This window comes from Hyla sarda, chromosome 2, assembly GCF_029499605.1.
Source record: "Hyla sarda isolate aHylSar1 chromosome 2, aHylSar1.hap1, whole genome shotgun sequence".
NCBI classification, from domain to species: domain Eukaryota; kingdom Metazoa; phylum Chordata; class Amphibia; order Anura; family Hylidae; genus Hyla; species Hyla sarda.
In genome coordinates, this window is record NC_079190.1 from 141,930,257 (window position 1) to 141,956,199 (window position 25,943).

The 25,943-nt window shown below is 42.1% G+C and overlaps 1 protein-coding gene across 2 annotated transcripts in view; it reads left to right on the top strand.

Moving 5' to 3' along the window:
• PIBF1 (progesterone immunomodulatory binding factor 1) overlaps nucleotides 1-25,943 on the top strand; it is a 233,321-nt gene that overhangs the window by 205,974 nt on the left and 1,404 nt on the right. For both annotated transcript variants that reach the window (XM_056555507.1, XM_056555506.1), the window contains exon 17: nucleotides 22,695-22,874. In XM_056555507.1, the coding sequence (XP_056411482.1) occupies nucleotides 22,695-22,874 (180 nt within the window). The remainder of the gene's footprint in view (nucleotides 1-22,694; nucleotides 22,875-25,943) is intronic.

A 25,943-nucleotide genomic window follows, 5' to 3' on the forward strand; every position in this document is an offset into this window, starting at 1 on the left:
CACCAGCAATTTTGTGTAAAGCACAGTAACATTTTTTAAAATGCAGCAAAAATGTATGAACACAGCCTCACGGGAGGTGTATAACTACAGGGTGGGCCATTTATATGGATACACCTTAATAAAATGGGAATGGTTGGTGATATTAACTTCCTGTTTGTGGCACATTAGTATATGTGAGCGGGGGGGGGAACTTTTCAAGATGGGTGGTGACCATGGCGGCCATTTTGAAGTTGGCCATTTTGAATCCAACTTTTGTTTTTTCAGTAGGAAGAGGGTCATGTGACACATCAAACTTATTGGGAATTTCACAATGATGTGCTTTGTTTTAACGTAACTTTATTCTTTCATGAGTTATTTACAAGTTTCTCACCACTTATATAATGTGTTCAATGTGCTGCCCATTGTGTTGGATTGTCAATGCAACCCTCTTCTCCCAATCTTCACACACTGATAGCAACACTGCAGGAGAAATGCTAGCACAGGCTTCCAGTATCCGTAGTTTCAGGTGCTGCACATCTCGTATCTTCACAGCATAGACAATTGCCTTCAGATGACCCCAAAGATAAAAGTCTAAGGGGGTCAGATCGGGAGACCTTGGGGACCATTCAACTGGCCCATGACGACCAATCCACTTTCCAGGAAACTGTTCATCTAGGAATGCTCGAACCTGACACCCATAATGTGGTGGTGCACAATCTTGCTGGAAAAACTCAGGGAACATGCCAGCTTTAGTGCATAAAGAGGGAAACACATCATCATATAGCAATTTCGCATATCCAGTGGCCTTGAGGTTTCCAATGATGAAGAATGGCCCCACTATCTTTGTACCCCATATACCACACCATACCATACATTTTTGTGTTCCAACAGTCTTGGAGGGATTTATCCAATGTGGGTTAGTGTCAGACCAATAGCGGTGGTTTTGTTAACTTCACCATTCACATAAAAGTTTGCCTCATCACTGAACAAAATCTTCTACGTAAACTGAGGGTCCTGTTCCAATTTTTGTTTTGCCCATTTTGCAGCACCTGAAACTACGGATACTGGAAGCCTGTGCTAGCATTTCTCCTGCGGTGTTGCTATCAGTGTGTGAAGAGTGGGAGAAGAGGGTTGCATTGACAATCCAACACAATGGGCAGCACATTGAACACATTTTATAAGTTGTCAGAAACTTGTAAATAACTCATGAAAGAATAAAGTTACGTTAAAACAAAGCACATCATTGTTTTTCTTGTGAAATTCCTAATAAGTTTGATGTGTCACATGACCCTCTTCCTATTGAAAAAACAAAAGTCGGATTCAAAATGGCAGACTTCAAAATGGCCACCATGGTCACCACTCATCTTGAAAAGTTTCCCCCCTCACATATGTGTCACAAACAGGAAGTTAATTTCACCAACCATCCCCCATTTTATTAAGGTGTATCCATATAAATGGCCCACCCTGTACTATCTATTTAACTGTAGGTTAGAATAACTGAATAACAAAATCCTAAAATAAAACACAACAGCTTATTCCTAATACTATGTATTGCCTCCTTACTCATCAATTGCAGTTTTTGTAATAGTTTTCTATGAGGCCACCAATTCTACAGGTGCTATAGCGGCAAAATTTGCTGCATATTGTAGAAGTGCCTTAAAACTATATTTATTAATACTCAGAAACACACAAAAAAATGTAAGAAAAAGTGAAACCACTCAATGGGGGACATGTATCATTATTTGTGTATGGTAGAAGCAGTTTACCCCTTTTCCCGAATTCTAAATTATGTGCAGAAGCGCTAAATTTATCAATCAAGCGCAATGAGCTTCATAAATTGCGGGTAAATATAGTAATCTCCTCAATCCACTCTTTGGAAAATAGAATTGATGATTTAGAGCATCTTGCTACGTTAAGTCCAAGATGGCTTATATTTGCGTTAAAAAAAAAACAGCTCTTGCGGCAAAATTTTTGGTGTAAAGGAAAAGTATGCAGTTAATAAATCCATGTGTACTATAGATGTCACTCCAAGGTACCCTGATTCGGCCACATCTGGAGGACATGCTCTACCAAAACGTGCGCAAAAAAAAGGGCTTGCGCAAAATTTTGCGCTAAAAAATACACACAAAACAGGGGTAAAATCTTTGATACATGTCCCCCAATAAGAAGATAAGAAATCAAATGTCCACTTATACTGTTCAGTATGCCCATGGGTTGCTGGAATCACCCCACTGTCATCTACATCACACCAGGTATATATCATATGCTCAACATAGGGTACCAGGTTCCACAGAAGTGAAACACAATGTATAATGCCCCTAATTTGCATATAGGCAGCAGAAACGTGTAGGGAGTGTTTCTTGATGATAATAGAAACATTTGAATATTACTGTAAATATCTATCTTACTTGATATATTTGAGTTGTGATATGTGTGATTACCAGGCACTGTTTCAAATGCACAAATTAGGGGCATTATACATTGTTTCACTACTGTGGGACCTGGTTCTCCCTTTGTTGAGCATATGATATATACAAGGTGCATATAGATGACAGTGAGGTCATTCCTGCAACCTATGGAGTAAACACTGCCGTATGGTCCAATCCAGACAGTGGGCATACTGAGTAGTATAAGTGGGCAATGTAAATATTTGATTTCTTAGCATCTCATTTTGTGGCTCCACTTTTCTTTTGGGTGGCTTTTAATGAGTTTTAATAAAGATAAAGTTTTACGGCACTTTTGGAAATTTTGCATATATTAGCCTAAAAAGAAAGAATATCATGGTGGCTGATAAGCCCAATTGTCAGGTTCTATAGCTGCTCATTCATCTTGGAAAAATGCCTCCAGGTCATGCAAAGTATTTGGTCATCTTGCATGAGAGTGGCTCAATGATATTAAGGTCAGGCGTCTGCCACTTCAGAACATTCACTTTTTTTTTGCTGTAACCACTGGAGGACCAGCTTGGCCTTCTGCTTAAATTATCCTGGGGTTATCCAGAAATCGAAAAACAGAGCCAGTTTCTTTAAAAAAAAAAAAAAAAAAACCTTCCCTGTCTATCTCCAGGTTGGGTGTGATTCTGCAGCTCACTTCCATTGAAGTAAATGGAGAAGTTGTATAACCACACCCAACCTGGAGACAGACAGTGGTTTTTGAATGAAATTATCTCTGTTTTCAACTTCCTGAATAACCCCTTTAAGATTATTTTCTTGCTGGAAAGTCCAAGAGCGTCCCATGTGTAGCTTTGAGCAGAAGAATACAAATTGTCTGCCTTCTTGCTATCAATTGTCACAAGATTCCTCGTGCCTTTAGCGCTCACCCATCCCCTCCAAAAAAAAACATCAGTGAACACTATAACAAAGGAAAAACAATAGAAAAAAACAGCTGGAGGAGGATGTATGAGGAGGATGATGGTAGTAATCACGGAGCACGGAGTGAAAGTCCAAGCCGCATCTTGGCAGAATGAGACCAAAAGCAAAAATAGATGTGCAGAACTCCAGCTCCCAAAGTATAGATAAAAGTCCAAACTTTAATTTAAATCATTAAAAAGGCAAAAATCCTAGTGGTGAAAAAAAGGGAGATTAAAAGCTGGGTAGAAACGCCAACGCGTTTTGAACCGTCCGGTTATTAGTCATGGCCATGACTAAGAACCGGACGGTTCGAAACGTGTCAGCGTTTCTACTAGGGGTGTGAATCGCCAAGAATTTGGCGATACGATTCCAATCGCGATACCAGTGTGGCGATTCGATATATCGCGATACCGTCTAGGTGACGATACATCGCGATATATCCCGATTCTGTCTAAAAAACAATGTCTTTTACACTTTTATTAAAACTTTATTTTTATTTTATTTTTTTTATACACTTTATTAGTCTTTTAGGAATCATTAGATTCCTCAGACAGATGAATAGAGTTCTATTGAACTCCATTGATCGAGCCTGGTCCAGCCAGGCTCTATCAATGACAGAGCCACGGAGAGCAGGGAAGCAGAGGTAAGCCCTCCGGCTGCCTCCAAATTAAAGTTTGGACTTTTATCTATACTTTGGGAGCTGGAGTTCTGCACATCTATCAGTGAACACTACCATGCTTCACAGTGGGGCTGATATTCTTTTCGCTATATGCCTTGTTGACCCCTCTCCAAACATAGAGCTTTATAGTTGTGACCATAAAGCTCTGTTTTGGTCTTGTCACTCAAAATTACAGTGTGCCAGAAAGTATGAGGCCTGCCAAGATGTAGACGGGCATTTTGTTTGCATTGGCTTAATAAACCAACTGTCCGTGCAGCTTATTATTGTTCAAGTATTGTTATATTGTGCTCCTTGAAACAAGCACATTGTATTTTTCCAGACCACCCTGTATTTCTCCCGAGGTTACCTGTGGGTCTTTCTTTGTATCCTGAATAATTCTTCTGGCAGTTGTGACTGAATTATTTTCTGGTTTACCTGACCTTGGCTTTGTCTCAAGAGATTCCTGAATTTTCTACTTCTTAAAAAGTGATTAAACAATCTTGACTGGCATTTTCAAGGCTTTGGATATCTTTTTATATCCTTTTCCATATTTATAAAGTTCCACTACCTTGTTACACAGGTCTTTTGACCGTTCTTTTATGCTCCCCATGGCTCAGTATTTAGCCTGCTGAGTGCATCCATGAGCTGACAAACTCTTAGACTATTTATACACAGATAAACTTTTGTTGGAAATGATCCTATAATTAACATTTGTACCAGTGTGTGTCACCTTGTGTATCTGTAACAAGGCCATATATTTACGGGTATGTAAACATTTGATCAGGGCCATATGGGTAATTTCTGTTTATTATTATGATTTAAAAAGGGGCCACACAACTATGTCATAACTGGCTTCATGTGATCACCATCCTTAGACAAAAGCCTTTTGCAAGTTCAGTCATATTTTCTAAATCAATGTCAAATTTTCACAAGTTCTGCCAGGGTATGTAAACTTATGAGCACAACTGTATGTAACATGAATTTACATACAGTAATAATATTTGGTGAATAATAGTCATTGCTTTACTTATCAGCAAATTCCATTCAGGGTTAGTGTTGTGCACATGTTTCCTGCTACCATTCTTATGTTTGTCTACTGCAGTGTTTGTAAAGTTAAACATCTCTTCTAGTACTTAATTTCCATATTTTTATGAAAAAGGTATTCTTCCAAGGAACTTAGAATACATTTCCAGAGAAATGCTGTGAAGTGCGTGATGCCCAGAAAATGGTTGTTTGATGCCAGACCATAATTGTCAAGTCTGCAGTAAATACATTAACCCCCTTGCCGCAGAACGCAGTTTATAAAAGGTGCTGCGGCATGGCAGGGGTATGAAGCGAGCTCAGGAGCTGAGCTTGCATCATACACGCACAGGGAAACCATGATGTCCCGATCAGCTGTACAGACTGAGGAGAGCCTCTTACCTTCTTCTTTACCATCCGATCGGTGCTCCTGTGCTTCAGCCAGCTATTGCAGGCTGGAGCAATGGAGCACCGATAATACTGATGAATGTTCTCCTATGGAGCAGCATTGATCTGTGATTGCAATCTGACGATTTAATGTTATAGTTCCCAATGGGGACTAAAAAAAGGAGGGGGGAATAAAAAAAAAAGTTAATACATTTGATTAAACTTCTTCCCTAATAAAAGTTTAAATGACACCCCTTTTCTCATTTTTAAAATACAAATATGTAGACAAAAATAAATATAAACATATGTGGTATCACCATGTGCTTAAATGTCTGAACTATTAAAATATTATGTTAATTTAACAGTCAATGGTGTAAATGGAAAAAAATACCAAAGTCAAGAATTGCATATTTTTGGTTGCTTCTTAAACCAGAAAAAATGAATAAAAAGCGATCAAAAAAGTTCCAACAAAACAAAAAATGGTATCACTAATAACTTAAAGGAGTACTCCGGCCCTAAGACATCTTATCCCCTATCCAAAGGATAGGGGATAAGATGTCTGATCTTCGGGGTCCCCAGTGGCAGGACCCTTTGCGATCAGACATCTTATCCCCTATCGTTTGCAAAAAATGAGCCCTCATAAGTCCCCGTATATGGAAAAATAAAGAGGTTATAGGGGTCAGAAGAGGTCTATTTTAAACATACTAATTTTCATACAAAAATGTATAATTTATTTTAAATGTAGGAAAATGTAACAAAACTTATAAATTGGGTATCATTCTAATCATATTGACCTAGAGAATAGATATAACATCTCATTTGTACTGAAAAGTGCACTGTGTAGAAACAGAAGCCCCCAAAGACTGTTAAATTGCTTTCTGCTTTTTTCTTTTTTTATTCCCACAAATATTTTTTTTTTTTCTGCAAATTTGATGGTAAAATGAGTGATGTCATTACAAAGTACAGTTGGTGGCGCAAAAGCAAACCATTTTATGGGTCTGTAAGTGGAAAATTGAAAGCGTTATGGCTTTTAGAAGATGAAGAGGAAAAAACTAAAGTGCAAAAAAAAAAAAAAACATGTCCTTAAGGGGGTGAATTCCTAAGCAGTAAACACAGCTTTGACAGTCAACCTTGGCTGTGGACGCTCCAACATTGTCTATGCGCTCAAGATGATATACATTCATCAAATTCAGTGTTGAAATTGTCCTTTGGATAGGGGATAAGATGTTTTTGCCCGGAATACCCCTTTAATCTTTTGAATTCTTCCATTGTTCATATTTGGGTAGTTTGTGCTGCAAACCTTCAACAAAAGCACCTTTAATCTTTACATTCATATAAACCACGTACCGAGAGCCTCGTTGGACTTGTTGCACTAGGAACTCTGACTAAGCTAGGGTATAGTAAAGTTCCCAAGGTGGGTGACTATCGGGTGGAAAAAAATGGCACCCATGTTTTTAAATAGCCAAATGGCAAGGATCCTGAAATTATATTGTAAGTACTTTTAAAATAATCGTTTTAACATTCCAAAACTCCTAATGGTGAGCTGTTACAAAATGGGTGTTCTCCTACCCCTAGCAGAGAGCCTCCTGTAGGAGGAGGGGGGAGAGAGGAGATTCTTTTAGTTTCTAGCCCTTTGAAGGCACCACTTAGGAACAATGGCTCCCTTATCCCAACTCAGTAGAACAGTTACATTGAACAGTTACTTTTAGCTTGCGTGAGTTCCCCCACTGACAAGAATCTGGCAAGAACTTTGTTGCCTTCCACTGATTCCTTAATGGGTAACTCTCATTAATATACATTTTTGCTATTGCACTCCTTATAGTAAATAAAAAATATTTCTAATATACTTTGTTTAAAAAAAATGAAGTTTTATGTGTGCTTTAACCCCTTAACGACGCAGGACGTAAATGTACGTCCTGGTGATGTGGTACTTAACGCACCAGGACGTACATTTACATCCTGAGCATAACCGCGGGCATCGGAGCGATGCCGGCATCATGCGCGGCAGGTCAAGGCTGTGGATCTCAGCCAGGGACCTGCCGGTAATGGCGGACACCCGCGATCCCGCGGATGTCCGCCATTAACCCCTCAGATGCCGTGATCAATACCGATCACGGCATCTGCAGCATTGCGTCACTTAACAGGATGATCGGATCGCCCGCAGCGCTGCCGCGGCGATCCGATCATCCTGCACGGCAGACGGAGGTCCCCTCACCTGCCTCCGCTTTCTTCCGGGAGTCTTCTGCTCTGATCTGCTTTCCCGCAGACCAGAGCAGAAGATCACCGATAACCCTGATCAGTGTTATGTCCTATACATGGCACTGAACAGGATTAGCAATCGAGTGATTGCTTTAAATAGTCCCCTATGGGGACTATTAAAGTGTAAAAATAAAAGTAAAAAATGAAGTAAAAAAATTGTGAAAAACCCCCTCCCCCAATAAAAACGTAAATTGTCCCATTTTCCCTATTTTATCACCAAAAAGTGTAAAAAAAATTATTTTATATACATATTTGGTATCGCCGCGTGCGTAAATATCCGATCTATTAAAATAAAATGTAAATGATCCTGTACGGTGAACGGCATGAACGTAAAAAAAAAAAAAAGTCCAAAATAGCTGCTTTTTTATAACATTTTATTCCCAAAAAAATTAATAAAAAATGTAATAAGTTTTGTATAAGCAAATATGGTATTAATAAAAAGTACAGATCAGGGCGCAAAAAATGAGCCCTCATACCACCGCTTATACGGAAAAATGAAAACGTTATAGGTCTTCAAAATAGGGGGATTTTAAACGTACTAATTTGGTTAAAAAGTTTGCGATTTTTTTTAAGCACAACAGTAATAGAAAAGTGTATAATCATGGGTATCATTTTAATCGTATTGACCCAGAGAATAAAAAACACATGTCATTTTTACCATAAATTGTACGGCGTGAAAACAAAACCTTCCAAAATTTGCAAAATTGCGGTTTTCTTTTTAATTTTGCCACACAAATAGTATTTGTTTGGTTTGCGCCATACATTTTATGATAAAGTGAGTGATGGCATTACAACGGACAACTGGTCGCGCAAAAAACAAGCCCTCATACTAGTCTGTGGATGAAAATATAAAAGAGTTATGATTTTTTGAAGGGGAGGAGGAAAAAACGAAAACGTAAAAATAAAATTGTCTGAGTCCTTAAGGTCCAAATGGGCTGAGTCCTTAAGGGGTTAAAAAGATCAAGAGCACATTTTTCCCCATCTTATACACAGACTTAGGACTGAGGTCCAAACACAGAAAGTGCAGCCTGGAGTGCTGAGGGGGGGGGGGGGGGGTCCAGCCTCATCCAATCATAGCTCCTCTCACACTTAACTGCCATATGCTGTTGGTTGGACACACACCCCTCAGCACTCCAGGCTGCACTTCCTGTCTTTGGGCTTCGATCCTAAGTCTGTGTACGATGGGGGAAAATGCGCTCTTGAGCTTTTTTAAGCACAAATAAAAAATAGAAAACTTCATTTTTTTTAATCAAAGTATATTAGAAATCTTTTTTATTTACCATAAGATGTGCAATAGCAAAAAAAATTTTTAATGAGAGTGCCCATTTAAGAAGACAGCACTATGCAATGCACAATGCTTTCACACGCACCAGTACAAAGGATCTGAGTCTCTGTTCCTTCACATCTGTGGGGAGGAAGGAATGTATCAAGAAGCTGTGGAGTATACACACTACCACTCCATTCAGCTCAATTGGAAATATGGAAATGGCTAAATTATATAATGTAAGGATTGTCGTTACATTATATAATTTGGCCTATTTTTCCATTTGTCTTTTTTTTGTTTATTTAAATTTTTAACTCCTTGTTTTGTTGTAATTTCCATGTCCGTACCTGTGATACTAAATAGAAATAGACTCTAGAATTTGAAATAGACTCGTATGCAAAGTTACACAACAAGGGTGGCGATGAATAGCTGGATGGGCACAGGGGTTGTCAGTAAAAGCTCAAGTGCCTGATCCTGAGCCCTTTGGGCATTTACACAGATATGCGTGAATATAAAATCAGAACGTTCTTTCCCACCGACTAACCATACTTGCCTGGCATTGATGCCATGTTGTCATGTTGATTTGTATGTAATGATTTCTTGTGTAACCGAATGCACATAGTTTCCCATGTACAGAAACTTAAGTCACTGTGAGTATCTCCGCACTTCACTTTAACTCATCATCACTCTGGAATTCTTTAAGGGAAACCTGCATTCAAAGTGAGGAAGTTCACCCATTGTTAATCATGTGAAAGACATACGGAAATTGCACATGTTACTTCTGTGGGAATAATGAAAAGAACAATTTACTGTGTAACATATGTACTGATACAAATCCTTTGAGGAGAGTTGTGACAGTACTTCTCTCTATTTCACAGTAATCTTTTGATTATCGGTGTTGTTTTCCTTGCCTGAGATCCTGTGACACGAGTATACAGACCACTTGTTAATGTCAAAACATAGCCTGATGTTATCTCTAATGATGGAGCATGTAGATACCAATATAGTTGTCTGAGCTATTTTCATCAAGCAATTCAGTCTATGTATCCCCCTGGCAACATGACTGCAGAGTTTACAACTCGAAGCAGCATGTTGGCATTCACTATGCAGTCTTCTTAAACAGCTGCTGTGCAGTTGAGATGTTTTAACATGCCACTGCACATGGCTTACTTATGCAAATAGTTAATATTAAATAACTAGGCACAGACTCTCCATCTTGATCAGCACATTGTGGTTGGGAATAGAGATTCGTGTTTAGATGATTAGCACAAATGGGATCCAATATTAAAAATTTTAGTAAAAGGTCATGGTTGATTCTGATTTCGGACAAGACCATGCTTTAGGTTTCCTATGTTCTTTAAAGTGGTTGTATAAGATTAGAACAGATTTGTTTTACTTGAAAGTTGTCTGTTTACGTGAATGGGGCTTAGGTGCCATACCAGGCACAGTCCATGGGCAAAATTTGGGTGCGATTTGTGGTCTCTAATCTCATATAATTGCTTTAACCCGGTCTACAAAACATTGGCACCTGTAGCATAAAGTTAGTAACTTTGTTACAGGTTCCTCAGGAGATAAGAAACTGTCTGATTTATGTATGTAGTTTGTAATGGACAATCACCAAACTAAGATTGTGAATGACTGCTGCTACATAGATGCGTGTCCTTCATATATTAAGTCTGTAGAAGTGCTGTGTATGAAGAATTTAAACCTTAATACCTGAAATATTTTGGGTCTTAAATGCTTACTGTTGTTATAAACAACTTCTCTCTTGATACTCTGTGAAATGAGGCATGATAGAGAGGAGGTGGGTTTATGAGTAGATTTTGTCCTATGATTGACCAGACAAGTTGTTACGCCGAGCGCTCCGGGTCCCCGCTCCTCCCCGGAGCGCTCGCTTCACTCTCTCCGCTGCAGCGCTCCGGTCACGTCCTCTGACCCGGGGCGCTGCGATCCCGCTGCCAGCCGGGATGCGATTCGCGATGCGGGTAGCGCCCGCTCGCGATGCACACCCCGGCTCCCCTACCTGACTCGCTCCCCGTCTGTTCTGTCCCGGCGCGCGCGGCCCCGCTCCCTAGGGCGCGCGCGCGCCGGGTCTCTGCGATTTAAAGGGCCACTGCGCCGCTGATTGGCGCAGTGGTTCCAATTAGGGTAATCACCTGTGCACTTCCCTATATTACCTCACTTCCCTTGCACTCCCTTGCCGGATCTTGTTGCCTTAGTGCCAGTGAAAGCGTTCCTTGTGTGTTCCTTGCCTGTGTTTCCAGACCTTCTGCCGTTGCCCCTGACTACGATCCTTGCTGCCTGCCCCGACCTTCTGCTACGTCCGACCTTGCTTCTGCCTACTCCCTTGTACCGCGCCTATCTTCAGCAGCCAGAGAGGTGAGCCGTTGCTAGTGGATACGACCTGGTCACTACCGCCGCAGCAAGACCATCCCGCTTTGCGGCGGGCTCTGGTGAAAACCAGTAGTGGCTTAGAACCGGTCCACTAGCACGGTCCACGCCAATCCCTCTCTGGCACAGAGGATCCACTACCTGCCAGCCGGCATCGTGACAGTAGATCCGGCCATGGATCCCGCTGAAGTTCCTCTGCCAGTTGTCGCTGACCTCACCACGGTGGTCGCCCAGCAGTCACAACAGATAGCGCAACAAGGCCAACAGCTGTCTCAACTGACCGTTATGCTACAACAGTTACTACCACAGCTTCAGCAGTCATCTCCTCCGCCAGCTCCTGCACCTCCTCCGCAGCGAGTGGCCGCTCCTGGGATACGCTTATCCTTGCCGGATAAATTTGATGGGGACTCTAAGTTTTGCCGTGGCTTTCTTTCCCAATGTTCCCTGCATCTGGAGATGATGTCGGACCTGTTTCCCACTGAAAGGTCTAAGGTGGCTTTCGTAGTCAGTCTTCTGTCCGGAAAAGCCCTGTCATGGGCCACACCGCTCTGGGACCGCAATGACCCCGTCACTGCCTCTGTACACTCCTTCTTCTCGGAAATCCGAAGTGTCTTTGAGGAACCTGCCCGAGCCTCTTCTGCTGAGACTGCCCTGTTGAACCTGGTCCAGGGTAATTCTTCCGTTGGCGAGTATGCCGTACAATTCCGTACACTTGCTTCAGAATTGTCCTGGAATAATGAGGCCCTCTGCGCGACCTTCAAAAAAGGCCTATCCAGCAACATTAAAGATGTTCTGGCCGCACGAGAAATCCCTGCTAATCTACATGAACTCATTCACCTAGCCACTCGCATTGACATGCGTTTTTCTGAAAGGCGCCAGGAACTCCGCCAAGATATGGACTCTGTTCGCACGAGGCGTTTCGTCTCCTCGGCTCCTCTCTCCTCTGGTCCCCTGCAATCTGTTCCTGTGCCTCCCGCCGTGGAGGCTATGCAGGTCGACCGGTCTCGCCTGACACCTCAAGAGAGGACACGACGCCGTATGGAGAACCTCTGCCTGTACTGTGCTAGTACCGAACACTTCCTGAGGGATTGTCCTATCCGTCCTCCCCGCCTGGAAAGACGTACGCTGACTCCGCACAAAGGTGAGACAGTCCTTGATGTCTACTCTGCTTCTCCACGTCTTACTGTGCCTGTGCGGGTGTCTGCCTCTGCCTTCTCCTTCCCTGCTGTGGCCTTCTTGGACTCTGGATCTGCAGGAAATTTTATTTTGGCCTCTCTCGTCAACAGGTTCAACATCCCAGTGACCAGTCTCGCCAGACCCCTCTACATCAATTGTGTAAATAATGAAAGATTGGACTGTACCATACGTTTCCGCACGGAGCCCCTTCTTATGAGCATCGGATCTCATCATGAGAGGATTGAACTTTTGGTCCTCCCCAATTGCACCTCGGAAATTCTCCTTGGACTTCCCTGGCTTCAACTTCATTCCCCTACCCTGGATTGGTCCACTGGGGAGATCAAGAGTTGGGGGTCCTCTTGTTCCAAGAACTGTCTAAAACCGGTTCCCAGTAACCCTTGCCGTAACTCTGTGGTTCCTCCAGTAACCGGTCTCCCTAAGGCCTATATGGACTTCGCGGATGTTTTCTGCAAAAAACAAGCTGAGACACTACCTCCTCACAGGCCTTATGATTGCCCTATCGACCTCCTCCCGGGCACTACTCCACCCCGGGGCAGAATTTATCCTCTCTCTGCCCCAGAGACTCTTGCCATGTCCGAATACGTCCAGGAGAATCTAAAGAAGGGCTTTATCCGTAAATCCTCCTCTCCTGCCGGAGCCGGATTTTTCTTTGTGTCCAAAAAAGATGGCTCCCTACGTCCTTGCATTGACTACCGCGGTCTTAATAAAATCACGGTTAAGAACCGCTACCCCTTACCCCTCATCTCTGAACTCTTTGATCGCCTCCAAGGTGCCCACATCTTCACTAAATTGGACTTAAGAGGCGCCTATAACCTCATCCGCATCAGAGAGGGGGACGAGTGGAAAACGGCATTTAACACCAGAGATGGACACTTTGAGTATCTGGTCATGCCCTTTGGACTGTGCAACGCCCCTGCCGTCTTCCAAGACTTTGTCAATGAAATTTTTCGTGATCTGTTATACTCCTGTGTTGTTGTATATCTGGACGATATCCTAATTTTTTCTGCCAATCTAGAAGAACACCGCCAGCATGTCCGTATGGTTCTTCAGAGACTTCGTGACAACCAACTCTATGCCAAAATTGAGAAATGTCTGTTTGAATGCCAATCTCTTCCTTTTCTAGGATATTTGGTCTCTGGCCAGGGACTACAGATGGATCCAGACAAACTCTCTGCCGTCTTAGATTGGCCACGCCCCTCCGGACTCCGTGCTATCCAACGCTTTTTGGGGTTCGCCAATTATTACAGGCAATTTATTCCACATTTTTCTACCATTGTGGCTCCTATCGTGGCTTTAACCAAAAAAAGTGCTGATCCCAAGTCCTGGCCTCCTCAAGCAGAAGACGCCTTTAAATGACTCAAGTCTGCCTTTTCTTCGGCTCCCGTCCTCTCCAGACCTGACCCTTCCAAACCCTTCCTATTGGAGGTTGATGCCTCCTCAGTGGGAGCTGGAGCTGTTCTTCTACAAAAAAATTCTTCCGGGCATGCTGTCACTTGTGGTTTTTTCTCTAGGACCTTCTCTCCAGCGGAGAGGAACTACTCCATCGGGGATCGAGAGCTTCTAGCCATTAAATTAGCACTTGAGGAATGGAGGCATCTGCTGGAGGGATCAAGTTCTCCTGTTATTATCTACACCGACCACAAGAACCTCTCCTACCTCCAGTCTGCCCAACGGCTGAATCCTCGCCAGGCCCGGTGGTCTCTGTTCTTTGCCCGATTTAATTTTGAGATTCACTTTCGTCCTGCCGATAAGAACATTAGGGCCGATGCTCTCTCTCGTTCCTCGGATGCCTCAGAAGTTGATCTCCCTCCGCAACACATCATTCCACCTGACTGCCTGATCTCCACTTCTCCTGCCTCCATCAGGCAGACTCCTCCAGGGAAGACCTTTGTTTCTCCACGCCAACGCCTCGGAATCCTCAAATGGGGTCACTCCTCCCATCTCGCAGGTCATGCGGGCATCAAGAAATCTGTGCAACTCATCTCCCGCTTCTATTGGTGGCCGACTCTGGAGACGGATGTTGGGGACTTTGTGCGAGCCTGCACTATCTGTGCCCGGGATAAGACTCCTCGCCAGAAGCCCGCTGGTTTTCTTCATCCTCTGCCTGTCCCCGAACAGCCTTGGTCTCTGATTGGTATGGATTTTATTACTGATTTACCCCCTTCCCGTGGCAACACTGTTATTTGGGTGGTCGTTGATCGATTCTCCAAAATGGCACATTTCATCCCTCTTCCTGGTCTTCCTTCTGCGCCTCAGTTGGCTAAACAATTTTTTGTACACATTTTTCGTCTTCACGGGTTGCCTACGCAGATTGTCTCGGATAGAGGTGTCCAATTCGTGTCTAAATTCTGGAGGGCTCTCTGTAAACAACTCAAGATTAAATTAAATTTTTCCTCTGCATATCATCCCCAGTCCAATGGACAAGTAGAAAGAATTAACCAGATCTTGGGTGATTATTTGCGACATTTTGTTTCCTCCCGCCAGGATGACTGGGCAGATCTCCTTCCATGGGCCGAATTCTCGTATAACTTCAGGGTCTCTGAATCTTCCTCCAAATCCCCATTTTTCGTGGTGTACGGCCGTCACCCTCTTCCCCCCCTCCCTACCCCCTTGCCCTCTGGTCTGCCCGCTGTGGATGAAATTTCTCGTGACCTTTCCATTATATGGAGAGAGACCCAAAATTCTCTCTTACAGGCTTCTTCACGCATGAAGAGGTTCGCGGATAAGAAAAGAAGAGCTCCCCCCGTTTTTTCCCCTGGAGACAAGGTATGGCTCTCCGCTAAATATGTCCGCTTCCGTGTCCCTAGCTACAAGTTGGGACCACGCTATCTTGGTCCTTTCAAAATTTTGTGTCAAATTAATCCTGTCTCTTATAAACTTCTTCTTCCTCCTTCTCTTCGTATCCCTAATGCCTTTCACGTCTCTCTTCTCAAACCACTCATCCTCAACCGTTTTTCTCCCAAATCTGTTCCTCCCACTCCTGTTTCCGGCTCCTCGGACGTCTTCTCGGTCAAGGAAATTTTGGCTGCCAAAAAGGTCAGAGGGAAAAATTTTTTTTTAGTAGACTGGGAGGGTTGTGGTCCTGAAGAGAGATCCTGGGAACCTGAGGACAACATCCTTGACAAAAGTCTGCTCCTCAGGTTCTCAGGCTCCAAGAAGAGGGGGAGACCCAAGGGGGGGGGTACTGTTACGCCGAGCGCTCCGGGTCCCCGCTCCTCCCCGGAGCGCTCGCTTCACTCTCTCCGCTGCAGCGCTCCGGTCACGTCCTCTGACCCGGGGCGCTGCGATCCCGCTGCCAGCCGGGATGCGATTCGCGATGCGGGTAGCGCCCGCTCGCGATGCGCACCCCGGCTCCCCTACCTGACTCGCTCCCCGTCTGTTCTGTCCCGGCGCGCGCGGCCCCGCTCCCTAGGGCGCGCGCGCGCCGGGTCTCTGCGATTTAAAGGGCCACTGCGCCGCTGATTGGCGCAGTGGTTCCAATTAGGGTAATCACCTGTGCACTTCCCTATATTACCTCACTTCCCTTGCACTCCCTTGCCGGATCTTGTTGCCTTAGTGCCAGTGAAAGCGTTCCTTGTGTGTTCCTTGCCTGTGTTTCCAGACCTTCTGCCGTTGCCCCTGACTACGATCCTTGCTGCCTGCCCCGACCTTCTGCTACGTCCGACCTTGCTTCTGCCTACTCCCTTGTACCGCGCCTATCTTCAGCAGCCAGAGAGGTGAGCCGTTGCTAGTGGATACGACCTGGTCACTACCGCCGCAGCAAGACCATCCCGCTTTGCGGCGGGCTCTGGTGAAAACCAGTAGTGGCTTAGAACCGGTCCACTAGCACGGTCCACGCCAATCCCTCTCTGGCACAGAGGATCCACTACCTGCCAGCCGGCATCGTGACACAAGTAAGGGAAAGGAAGTACCTGTGTGAGTGCTACTGACAAACAGTCCAGGTCTGCCCCCCTCCCCCACACCTCTTAAATGGAGAGAATGAGATAAAACTCTGCACCATGGTGGGGACTTTCAAGTGGCTTAATAACCGAAGTAGGGGTACTAAATCACCCTGTCAGATGTATAAAGCCGGAATACCCCTTTAACCTTTGTGCTGCCAGGGATTTTGAAATACTCTCTTACTTGTATCTGTCCCCACTTGCTCTCCTACCAGATGTGTAGAGAGGACAAATAGAAGTGTGACTACAGGATTGGACTACAAAGAGTTTATTACCTGTTACTGTAAAAACACCATTCGAGTTAGATTAAAACATAGCTTTTACTGATATTAGTAAAAAATAATAATGAGGGGTACACACATGAATTGGGGGCATAAGGAAAAAAGGGGTACAGGTGAAACCCTATTCTAAGCGTCCCTAATCAATTCTACTCCTAATATAAGTGTGGAAATAGAAAAAGAACAATATAGAGGGGGGTAGTACAATACAATCTTAAAATTGTGGTAGGTCTCTTTTACCTACGCGTTTCGCCCTCCTTAATGAAGGGGGGACTCATCAGGGATAAGAGAACCACAAAACATAAATGATATAAATGGGTGTACCTGATAAGACATATACAATAAAGTGATCAATAATATGATAAAGGGTAACAGAAATTAGCAGGCGTCTTAGAGAAGAAGTCTGTGTCAGTCTTAGAGATATGTCTTAGAAATATAGTGCAATTTACATAAACGATGATGCAGATATAGTGAACATATATATCCAATATGTAATACAGATGCATTAATAATACACATCCACTATAGAAGTTGATGGCTTCAGAGGGTATTACACAAATTATAGCCTGTATTGTGCATACAAAAGGTAACAGCCGCACTGTTGATGAAAAAGAGAGAGAGAAAATCTCACTTAGAAAAAAAAATATATTCATAGGTAGAAATTAATAATATTACTCATAAAACGTTTAGCGGGCTTACCCAAAATTGGATATTGCACAACAGGCTGCCAGATATATTATTCATATAACCACATACATGACCACAGATTCCTACAGATGGCAATAATTAGATGAAAAATAGAAAGAATTAAAGATGAACCCCCATTAGATGTCAAGAGAACACTGTGTTTAACAAGGATCTATGTACGGCTCACCTGGATAGTAGGCCAGAGTGCAGTTAGATGTGTGGCACATCCAGTATAAACAGATGTACGTTAGTCTAGAGTTCTAGATCACTAGATCAAGACAAGAACACGGCATAACTACAATGTATAGTGAGCTTTTATAAAGGATAAGCCAGTTAGATACAAACAAGCAACAGTTCAAAAGAAAATCCTACCTGAGATATTTATGGTAGGAAGAACTACACCTGATGCTGGTGGTACAATTGTGCTCTATGGCGGTGTGGTATCCCGCACTATAGAGTAAAATCCAGCATGGATTTAATAAAACAAGAATACTGGCAAAAGGATGTACCAAGGAAAAAGAAATATATATATTTGCAAACCTGATAGTGATGCCGTGTAGGAGGATCTGGATGTGCCACGAGGACGCCGCATACTGTCTTGGTAGGCGCTCAGGTTTAAATACCCTGCCCGGATGTTGATAGGCAGTGTTGTTTCCGGTCGTATGGAACGCATACTGCGTTCCACATACACACAAAAAAGGCGCAGATAGCTAGACCGGAATTAGGCGCAAGTGGCCGAACCGGAAGTTGACGAATATCGTCACTTCCGGGGCCGTGGAGCGCAGTATGCGTTCCACAGCCTTATATACTTCCGATACATAATGTTTGGAACGCAAAGCGTTCCACATTAGCAGATAGAGTGTCCCAAATATAGAAATAGATCAAGTCATTCTATATAAATGTAGAAAGTTATTGGCTTAGATGGAGACATCCTGGGCATACAGTATGTATGCGATATACACAGTCAGGCGGAAAAAAGAGAAAGTATAAAAGGGGAACAAACTAATAGACAATATGTCAAAAAGAGTAAGCCATAAAGAGCCTGCATTACTGTAAGATAAACCAGATATGTTAGAGCGAGAAAGTTTTTCAGATACTTGTCGTGATAGACCTGGAGTAAGTAAAGTAAGGCTGTTCAAATGAATGAGGTAAATGATAGACAGTCGTTGAGTCCAGAAGGTGTAACTGTATGGAGGCGATAGATCCATCTGGCCTCCGTTTGTAAAAGTAATTTGTCCACGTCACCTCCTCTAGTATCTAGTTTAACGGTTTCTATCATCTGAAATCGAATTTGGAGGGGGGCACTGGCATGAAACCTATGCATATGATTCGCCAAGGTGGGCTGGTGGGAGGAGACGGTGGTTTTTAATGAGCAAGCCCACTCCCACTATCTTGAACATGTTATATACTGGGGCCGATATATTGATGACATTGCGATTATTTGGTCAGGTACGGTCAATTCTTTTAAGAAGTTTGTGGCCGATTTAAACATCAACAACCTTGGTCTAAAGTTTACATTCGAGATTAATCAAAACTCTCTGTCATTTCTAGATGTCCAACTGGAACGAAATATTCAGGGTTCCCTTGATACAAAAATTTTCCGGAAACCCACTGCAGGAAATAACATTTTGAGATGGGATAGTCATCATCCCACCCCACTAAAGAAAGGGATTCCTAAAGGCCAGTACCTCAGAGCACGCAGGAACTGCTCAAATGAGGCATCGTTTAGAACTGAGGCCAACTTAACGAGAGATAGATTCAAACAACGGGGCTATCCGGATAAGGTATTGAAAGAAGCCTATGTTAACGCTAAACAACAGATGAGGACACAGTTGTTACAACCAAGAGAACACGCTACATCGATAGAAAATCATTCTCGTATTATTGCAACCTTCGATGCAGCAGCAGGTGAAATTAGCCAGGTTATCAAAAAATACTGGCCTATACTAAAATCTGACACACTTGTGGGTTCACTGGTAGAAGACCATGCCTCTATTACCTACAGGAGATCCAAAAACATCGGGGACATTCTAGTACATAGTCATCTGACCACACCACAAAAAATGGGGTGTTGGTTGGATGTAAAAACTGTAGGCACCTACAAATGTGGGTCCTGCAAGGCATGCAATTTTGTGAAGGTAACAAAAACCTTCAATCGATATACGGATAATAAGACCTTCAAAAACTTCCACTACGCTAACTGTAAGACCAATAATGTGGTATACCTAGCCACATGTAATTGCCCTAAAGGCTATGTGGGTAAAACACATAGGGAATTTAGGAGGCGCATCCTTGAACATGTGGGGGATATTAAAAATAAACGCGACAAAACCTTGGCGAATCATATGCATAGGTTTCATGCCAGTGCCCCCCTCCAAATTCGATTTCAGATGATAGAAACCGTTAAACTAGATACTAGAGGAGGTGACGTGGACAAATTACTTTTACAAACGGAGGCCAGATGGATCTATCGCCTCCATACAGTTACACCTTCTGGACTCAACGACTGTCTATCATTTACCTCATTCATTTGAACAGCCTTACTTTACTTACTCCAGGTCTATCACGACAAGTATCTGAAAAACTTTCTCGCTCTAACATATCTGGTTTATCTTACAGTAATGCAGGCTCTTTATGGCTTACTCTTTTTGACATATTGTCTATTAGTTTGTTCCCCTTTTATACTTTCTCTTTTTTCCGCCTGACTGTGTATATCGCATACATACTGTATGCCCAGGATGTCTCCATCTAAGCCAATAACTTTCTACATTTATATAGAATGACTTGATCTATTTCTATATTTGGGACACTCTATCTGCTAATGTGGAACGCTTTGCGTTCCAAACATTATGTATCGGAAGTATATAAGGCTGTGGAACGCATACTGCGCTCCACGGCCCCGGAAGTGACGATATTCGTCAACTTCCGGTTCGGCCACTTGCGCCTAATTCCGGTCTAGCTATCTGCGCCTTTTTTGTGTGTATGTGGAACGCAGTATGCGTTCCATACGACCGGAAACAACACTGCCTATCAACATCCGGGCAGGGTATTTAAACCTGAGCGCCTACCAAGACAGTATGCGGCGTCCTCGTGGCACATCCAGATCCTCCTACACGGCATCACTATCAGGTTTGCAAATATATATATTTCTTTTTCCTTGGTACATCCTTTTGCCAGTATTCTTGTTTTATTAAATCCATGCTGGATTTTACTCTATAGTGCGGGATACCACACCGCCATAGAGCACAATTCTACCACCAGCATCAGGTGTAGTTCTTCCTACCATAAATATCTCAGGTAGGATTTTCTTTTGAACTGTTGCTTGTTTGTATCTAACTGGCTTATCCTTTATAAAAGCTCACTATACATTGTAGTTATGCCGTGTTCTTGTCTTGATCTAGTGATCTAGAACTCTAGACTAACGTACATCTGTTTATACTGGATGTGCCACACATCTAACTGCACTCTGGCCTACTATCCAGGTGAGCCGTACATAGATCCTTGTTAAACACAGTGTTCTCTTGACATCTAATGGGGGTTCATCTTTAATTCTTTCTATTTTTCATCTAATTATTGCCATCTGTAGGAATCTGTGGTCATGTATGTGGTTATATGAATAATATATCTGGCAGCCTGTTGTGCAATATCCAATTTTGGGTAAGCCCGCTAAACGTTTTATGAGTAATATTATTAATTTCTACCTATGAATATATTTTTTTTCTAAGTGAGATTTTCTCTCTCTCTTTTTCATCAACAGTGCGGCTGTTACCTTTTGTATGCACAATACAGGCTATAATTTGTGTAATACCCTCTGAAGCCATCAAATTCTATAGTGGATGTGTATTATTAATGCATCTGTATTACATATTGGATATATATGTTCACTATATCTGCATCATCGTTTATGTAAATTGCACTATATTTCTAAGACATATCTCTGACTAAGACTGACACAGACTTCTTCTCTAAGACGCCTGCTAATTTCTGTTACCCTTTATCATATTATTGATCACTTTATTGTATATGTCTTATCAGGTACACCCATTTATATCATTTATGTTTTGTGGTTCTCTTATCCCTGATGAGTCCCCCCTTCATTAAGGAGGGCGAAACGCGTAGGTAAAAGAGACCTACCACAATTTTAAGATTGTATTGTACTACCCCCCTCTATATTGTTCTTTTTCTATTTCTACACTTATATTAGGAGTAGAATTGATTAGGGACGCTTAGAATAGGGTTTCACCTGTACCCCTTTTTTCCTTATGCCCCCAATTCATGTGTGTACCCCTCATTATTATTTTTTACTAATATCAGTAAAAGCTATGTTTTAATCTAACTCGAATGGTGTTTAAACTAAGTGGTGCTTGAAACTCAATTCTTATCACCAAGAGCTCTATATCGTTGTAAGGTTTTGGTACCTACTATCCTTACCATAAGTTGTGTTGTGTTCTGTTACTGTAAAAGACACACAGGTCTGCATTTTTTACTGTAAATGAAAAATAAATGTTTACTATGAAACATACATTTTTTGCAAAGTTGGACATAGCTTTCAACAATCTTTTTGACTGCCGCTAGCCACATAGAGCCAGATGCAATTTGACGGTTTGTAATCCACTTAGCAGCTATACCATCATAATATTTCCTAATGTACCATTTTTAAGGACAAATAGTGCTGTAGTAAGGCATTTTCCTTAAAGGGGTATTCCAGGAATTTTATTTTATTTGACTATGGTACAGGGGCTGTAAAGTTAGTGTAGTTCATAATATAGTGTTTGTACCTGTGTGTGACTGTTTTCTCACAATTATTCTGTGATTTTCACCCCAATATTTATTTTTAACAGCATACAAAAAAGACTCTGGTCTCTGATTTTGCCCTGACTCACTAATCAGCTGATGACAGGGAGCCTGTCTGCTTCAATGGGTGGAGGGATCGCTTGGTGGGAGAGAGATCAATCTGCAACTAATGTAACAGCTGTAGGCACCCTGATTGAAAACCACAGGTCTTTTGATGGATGCAGCTCATTTATATTTCAATGGGTGGGGTGGCTGATGTGTGGGAGGGAGGAAAATGGAATTGTGGTATTTGTAGTCAAAAAAAGGAAAGTCAAACAGGAAATACCAGTTCACAAAAAGCTAGTCACAGTATTATGGTAATCTCATGAAATAGCCATTTAGCCCCAAGACAAGCGCAGATCCTTCCTAAGCATGTCCATTACTGTCTGCCAGGTACGTACTAAAATCACCTTTTGGTGGATAACCCCTTTAAACAATTTATTTTCCTGATTACAGGAGTTGGCTGAAATGAAGCAAGTTTTACTTGGTCTTCAGAAAAAGCAACCAGTGGAAGTTTTATCTCGCTCGAAAGAACATGTGAGGAATTGCACTACTAAAGTGGAACCTGCGTCACCAGAACCTGCATTGCAGTCTTGCCAGGATGTAAATGTATTTATACCTCAACCAACTCTGTTTGTAAGTATTTCATCTCAGTTAATCGTAAACTGCCATTTGTTACATGTGACCGTTTATAACGGCCATAAAATTGTGGATTGAGAATTCCTTGTTTATCTGTAATGTTTTATGGCTTTATTTGAAGTTTTCATTTCCACCGTGCCTGACACTTTAGTTTGTTCATTTTGACATTGATTTTTGTATTCTCTTAGTTACATGTACTTGTTTGTCTCACGTACTGATGGGTTGATGACTGTAGACTACCTAGTGGAAGTAAAAAAAAAAAATCAAGATAAAACAAAAAAAAAAATGACATGGCTTATTATGGGGTGTAAATGTGAGTTCTAGGGCAATTGCATTTACACTGAGAGCCATTGGTTCAATTGAGTGGTAAGACGTGCGCTGACGTGCATTTTTTATGCTTGACCCCCTGGCTGGAAATATAAGTTTCATACAAATGGTCTAATGTATCCCCTGTTATTTAAGGCTGCTTTCACACTATAAAATTCATCTGTTAAATATGGATATATGGAATAAAGGGCAGTGCAGCTCAATCAATAACTAGCCTGAGGTTAACTGGTATGGTCTGATTACCCCAAGACCACGAAATCTATAGAAAATTATATAATAAAGGAATTATATAACCAGTCCTCAAGGATAGTGAAAAAAAAAAAGGTAGAAATAGCAAGGGGGAAAAGATTAGAGAAAAAAGAATAGTAATTGACAGATAAAAAATAATAAAACACCAGATATAATGTCTAAAATAATTACTAAAATAATTAAAAGTAATTATAATATAGATAAAGAATACCTGCAAAATAAATAGCTTAAACAATGATATACATATTTTACATTTATAAAAAAATAAGTAAAAATAATTGCCAACCTATATAAAAAAAAAAAAATTCATAAAAAAATAGCAAATGAATAGTTTCAATGTCAGCCAATATCCAATATCAGTATGGTGATTAAGGCTACTGAGGAATACCACAATAGTGGTGAAACGCTTTTAGCCTCGATTTACAACTATTTGCCATAACCATATATTGCTAATATCAGCCACCCAATCAGCCGATACCGCCTTGTAAGCGCTGCAGTACCCAAATCTGCAGCCCACCAGTGAATAGTGCGCTATTCACACCACGAGGACGCCGGCCTCCAGCTGCTCGCTGTTTTTGAGACCGACGGGCGAACAGTGCCAAGCGCAAGAACATTCACTTACCCTCTGATATCGGATGCCGGCTCTCTATAATACAGAGATGAACACTGCATGATCTTGAGCCAGTGTACCAACTTCAGCATTTCTCTGAAGGAACCCCTATAACCATACAAGGTTGGTGGTTGCCCTTGCCTGAGTCCGTGCAGGCACTGATCTATCACAGTCACCGGAGTTTGCTGCTCCGGAGCCAGTCAGCTGCCGAGAAACATGGCGAAGACTTCTAATAAGGTACCGCTCTGAATATTGTTACCATCTACATTCATAGTAACCGGCTCTCTTCTATCTAAGTGAATGTTACAATTCAAATGATTGCTACAACTGTCACAACTGTATCGCTCATCTGCTACATCTAATAGACATTTTACTTTCACTTTGCTGCTATTACAGCATACTAGCTGTATGTGATGAACAGTTCTAATCCTTGTGGCTATTAAATCAGATTGCAATCACCATACTGATATTGGATATTGGCTGACATTGAAACTATTCATTTGCTATTTTTTATCAACAATTTTTTTTTTATATAGGTTGGCAATTATTTTTACTTATTTTTTTTATAAAGCATAAGCGTTTAATACCTGGGCAAGGGCCCTGCCCAGGTGTTTTAGTATTTTTCTTATTTAATTAATAAATGTATATCATTGTTTAAGCTATTTATTTTGCAGGTATTCTTTATCTATATTATAATTATTTTAATTATTTTAGTAATTATTTTAGACATTATATCTGGTGTATTATTATTTTATATCTGTCAATTACTATTCTTCATTCTTTTTTCTCTAATCTTTTCCCCCTTGCTATTTCTCCCTGCTATTTCTCCCTTTTTTTTCCTTTTTTTTTTTTTTTTTCTTTTCACTATCCTTGAGGACTGGTTATATAATTCCTTTATTATATAATTTTCTATAAATATGGATATATGTCTGACCCCTGGAGCGCATCTATATACAGATGCCGCTCGTCGGCCAGATGCACTGCTGTAGAATACTTTCCATTCATAGCGCTGCCGGGGGCTTATGATAGCGCTGTGGGGGGGGGGGGGAACATATATATGCGCTTCGGTGGAACATATATATGCACTGCGGGGGGAACATATATAAATGCACTGTGGGGGCAAGATATATAGAAGGGCTGTGGGGGCCAGATATATACCACCCATCCCCCCCCCCCCCCCCCCCCCAGTGATTCTATATATCTTTCCCCACTGCAGCGTTTCTATTTGAAAACCCTGCCGGGGGCCTTGAATGGCTCCTCGGTACCGACCGTTCAGGCCTCCTGTCGGGAAAGTTAAAAATGAAAGTAAATACATTGTACATCGCAGGGGAGCGCAGCATGCCGCCCGCTCCCCTGTTTAATAACTTCTAATCGCATCAATGCGATCAATCCCTCAGCCCCTGTAATACAACCCCCATCATGGAACAGAGTCTGTTCCATAATGGGGGTAGTAGTACAAACACTAATGTAGTCTCCCCAGCCACCCGCAGACCACTGCAGCCGGGAAACTACTTGTCCCATCATGGAATCAAGTCTGTTCCATGATGGGAGTAGTAGTAGTCCCCGCTCTGGGAGTCTAAACGGCCATACATAAGGGATGTTAAAACGGGTTTTAACGGATGAATATTTATTTAGCCGTTAGCACCCTTTATTTTATCCGTTATTTAATAACGGATGAATGCTCATAGTGTGAAAGGGGCCTTACATACAAATGGTCTAATGTATCCCCTGTTACTTAACATTCATGTGCCTGCTTACTTAGTCTAGAATCGATTTCCAAAGGTCATCAGTAGTTAAATGGAATATAATATGTTCAAAGGTATCATAGAGGAGGCTGTGGTGCTTTATAAGAGGATTACTTAGAGTTGTTTTATGTAGGA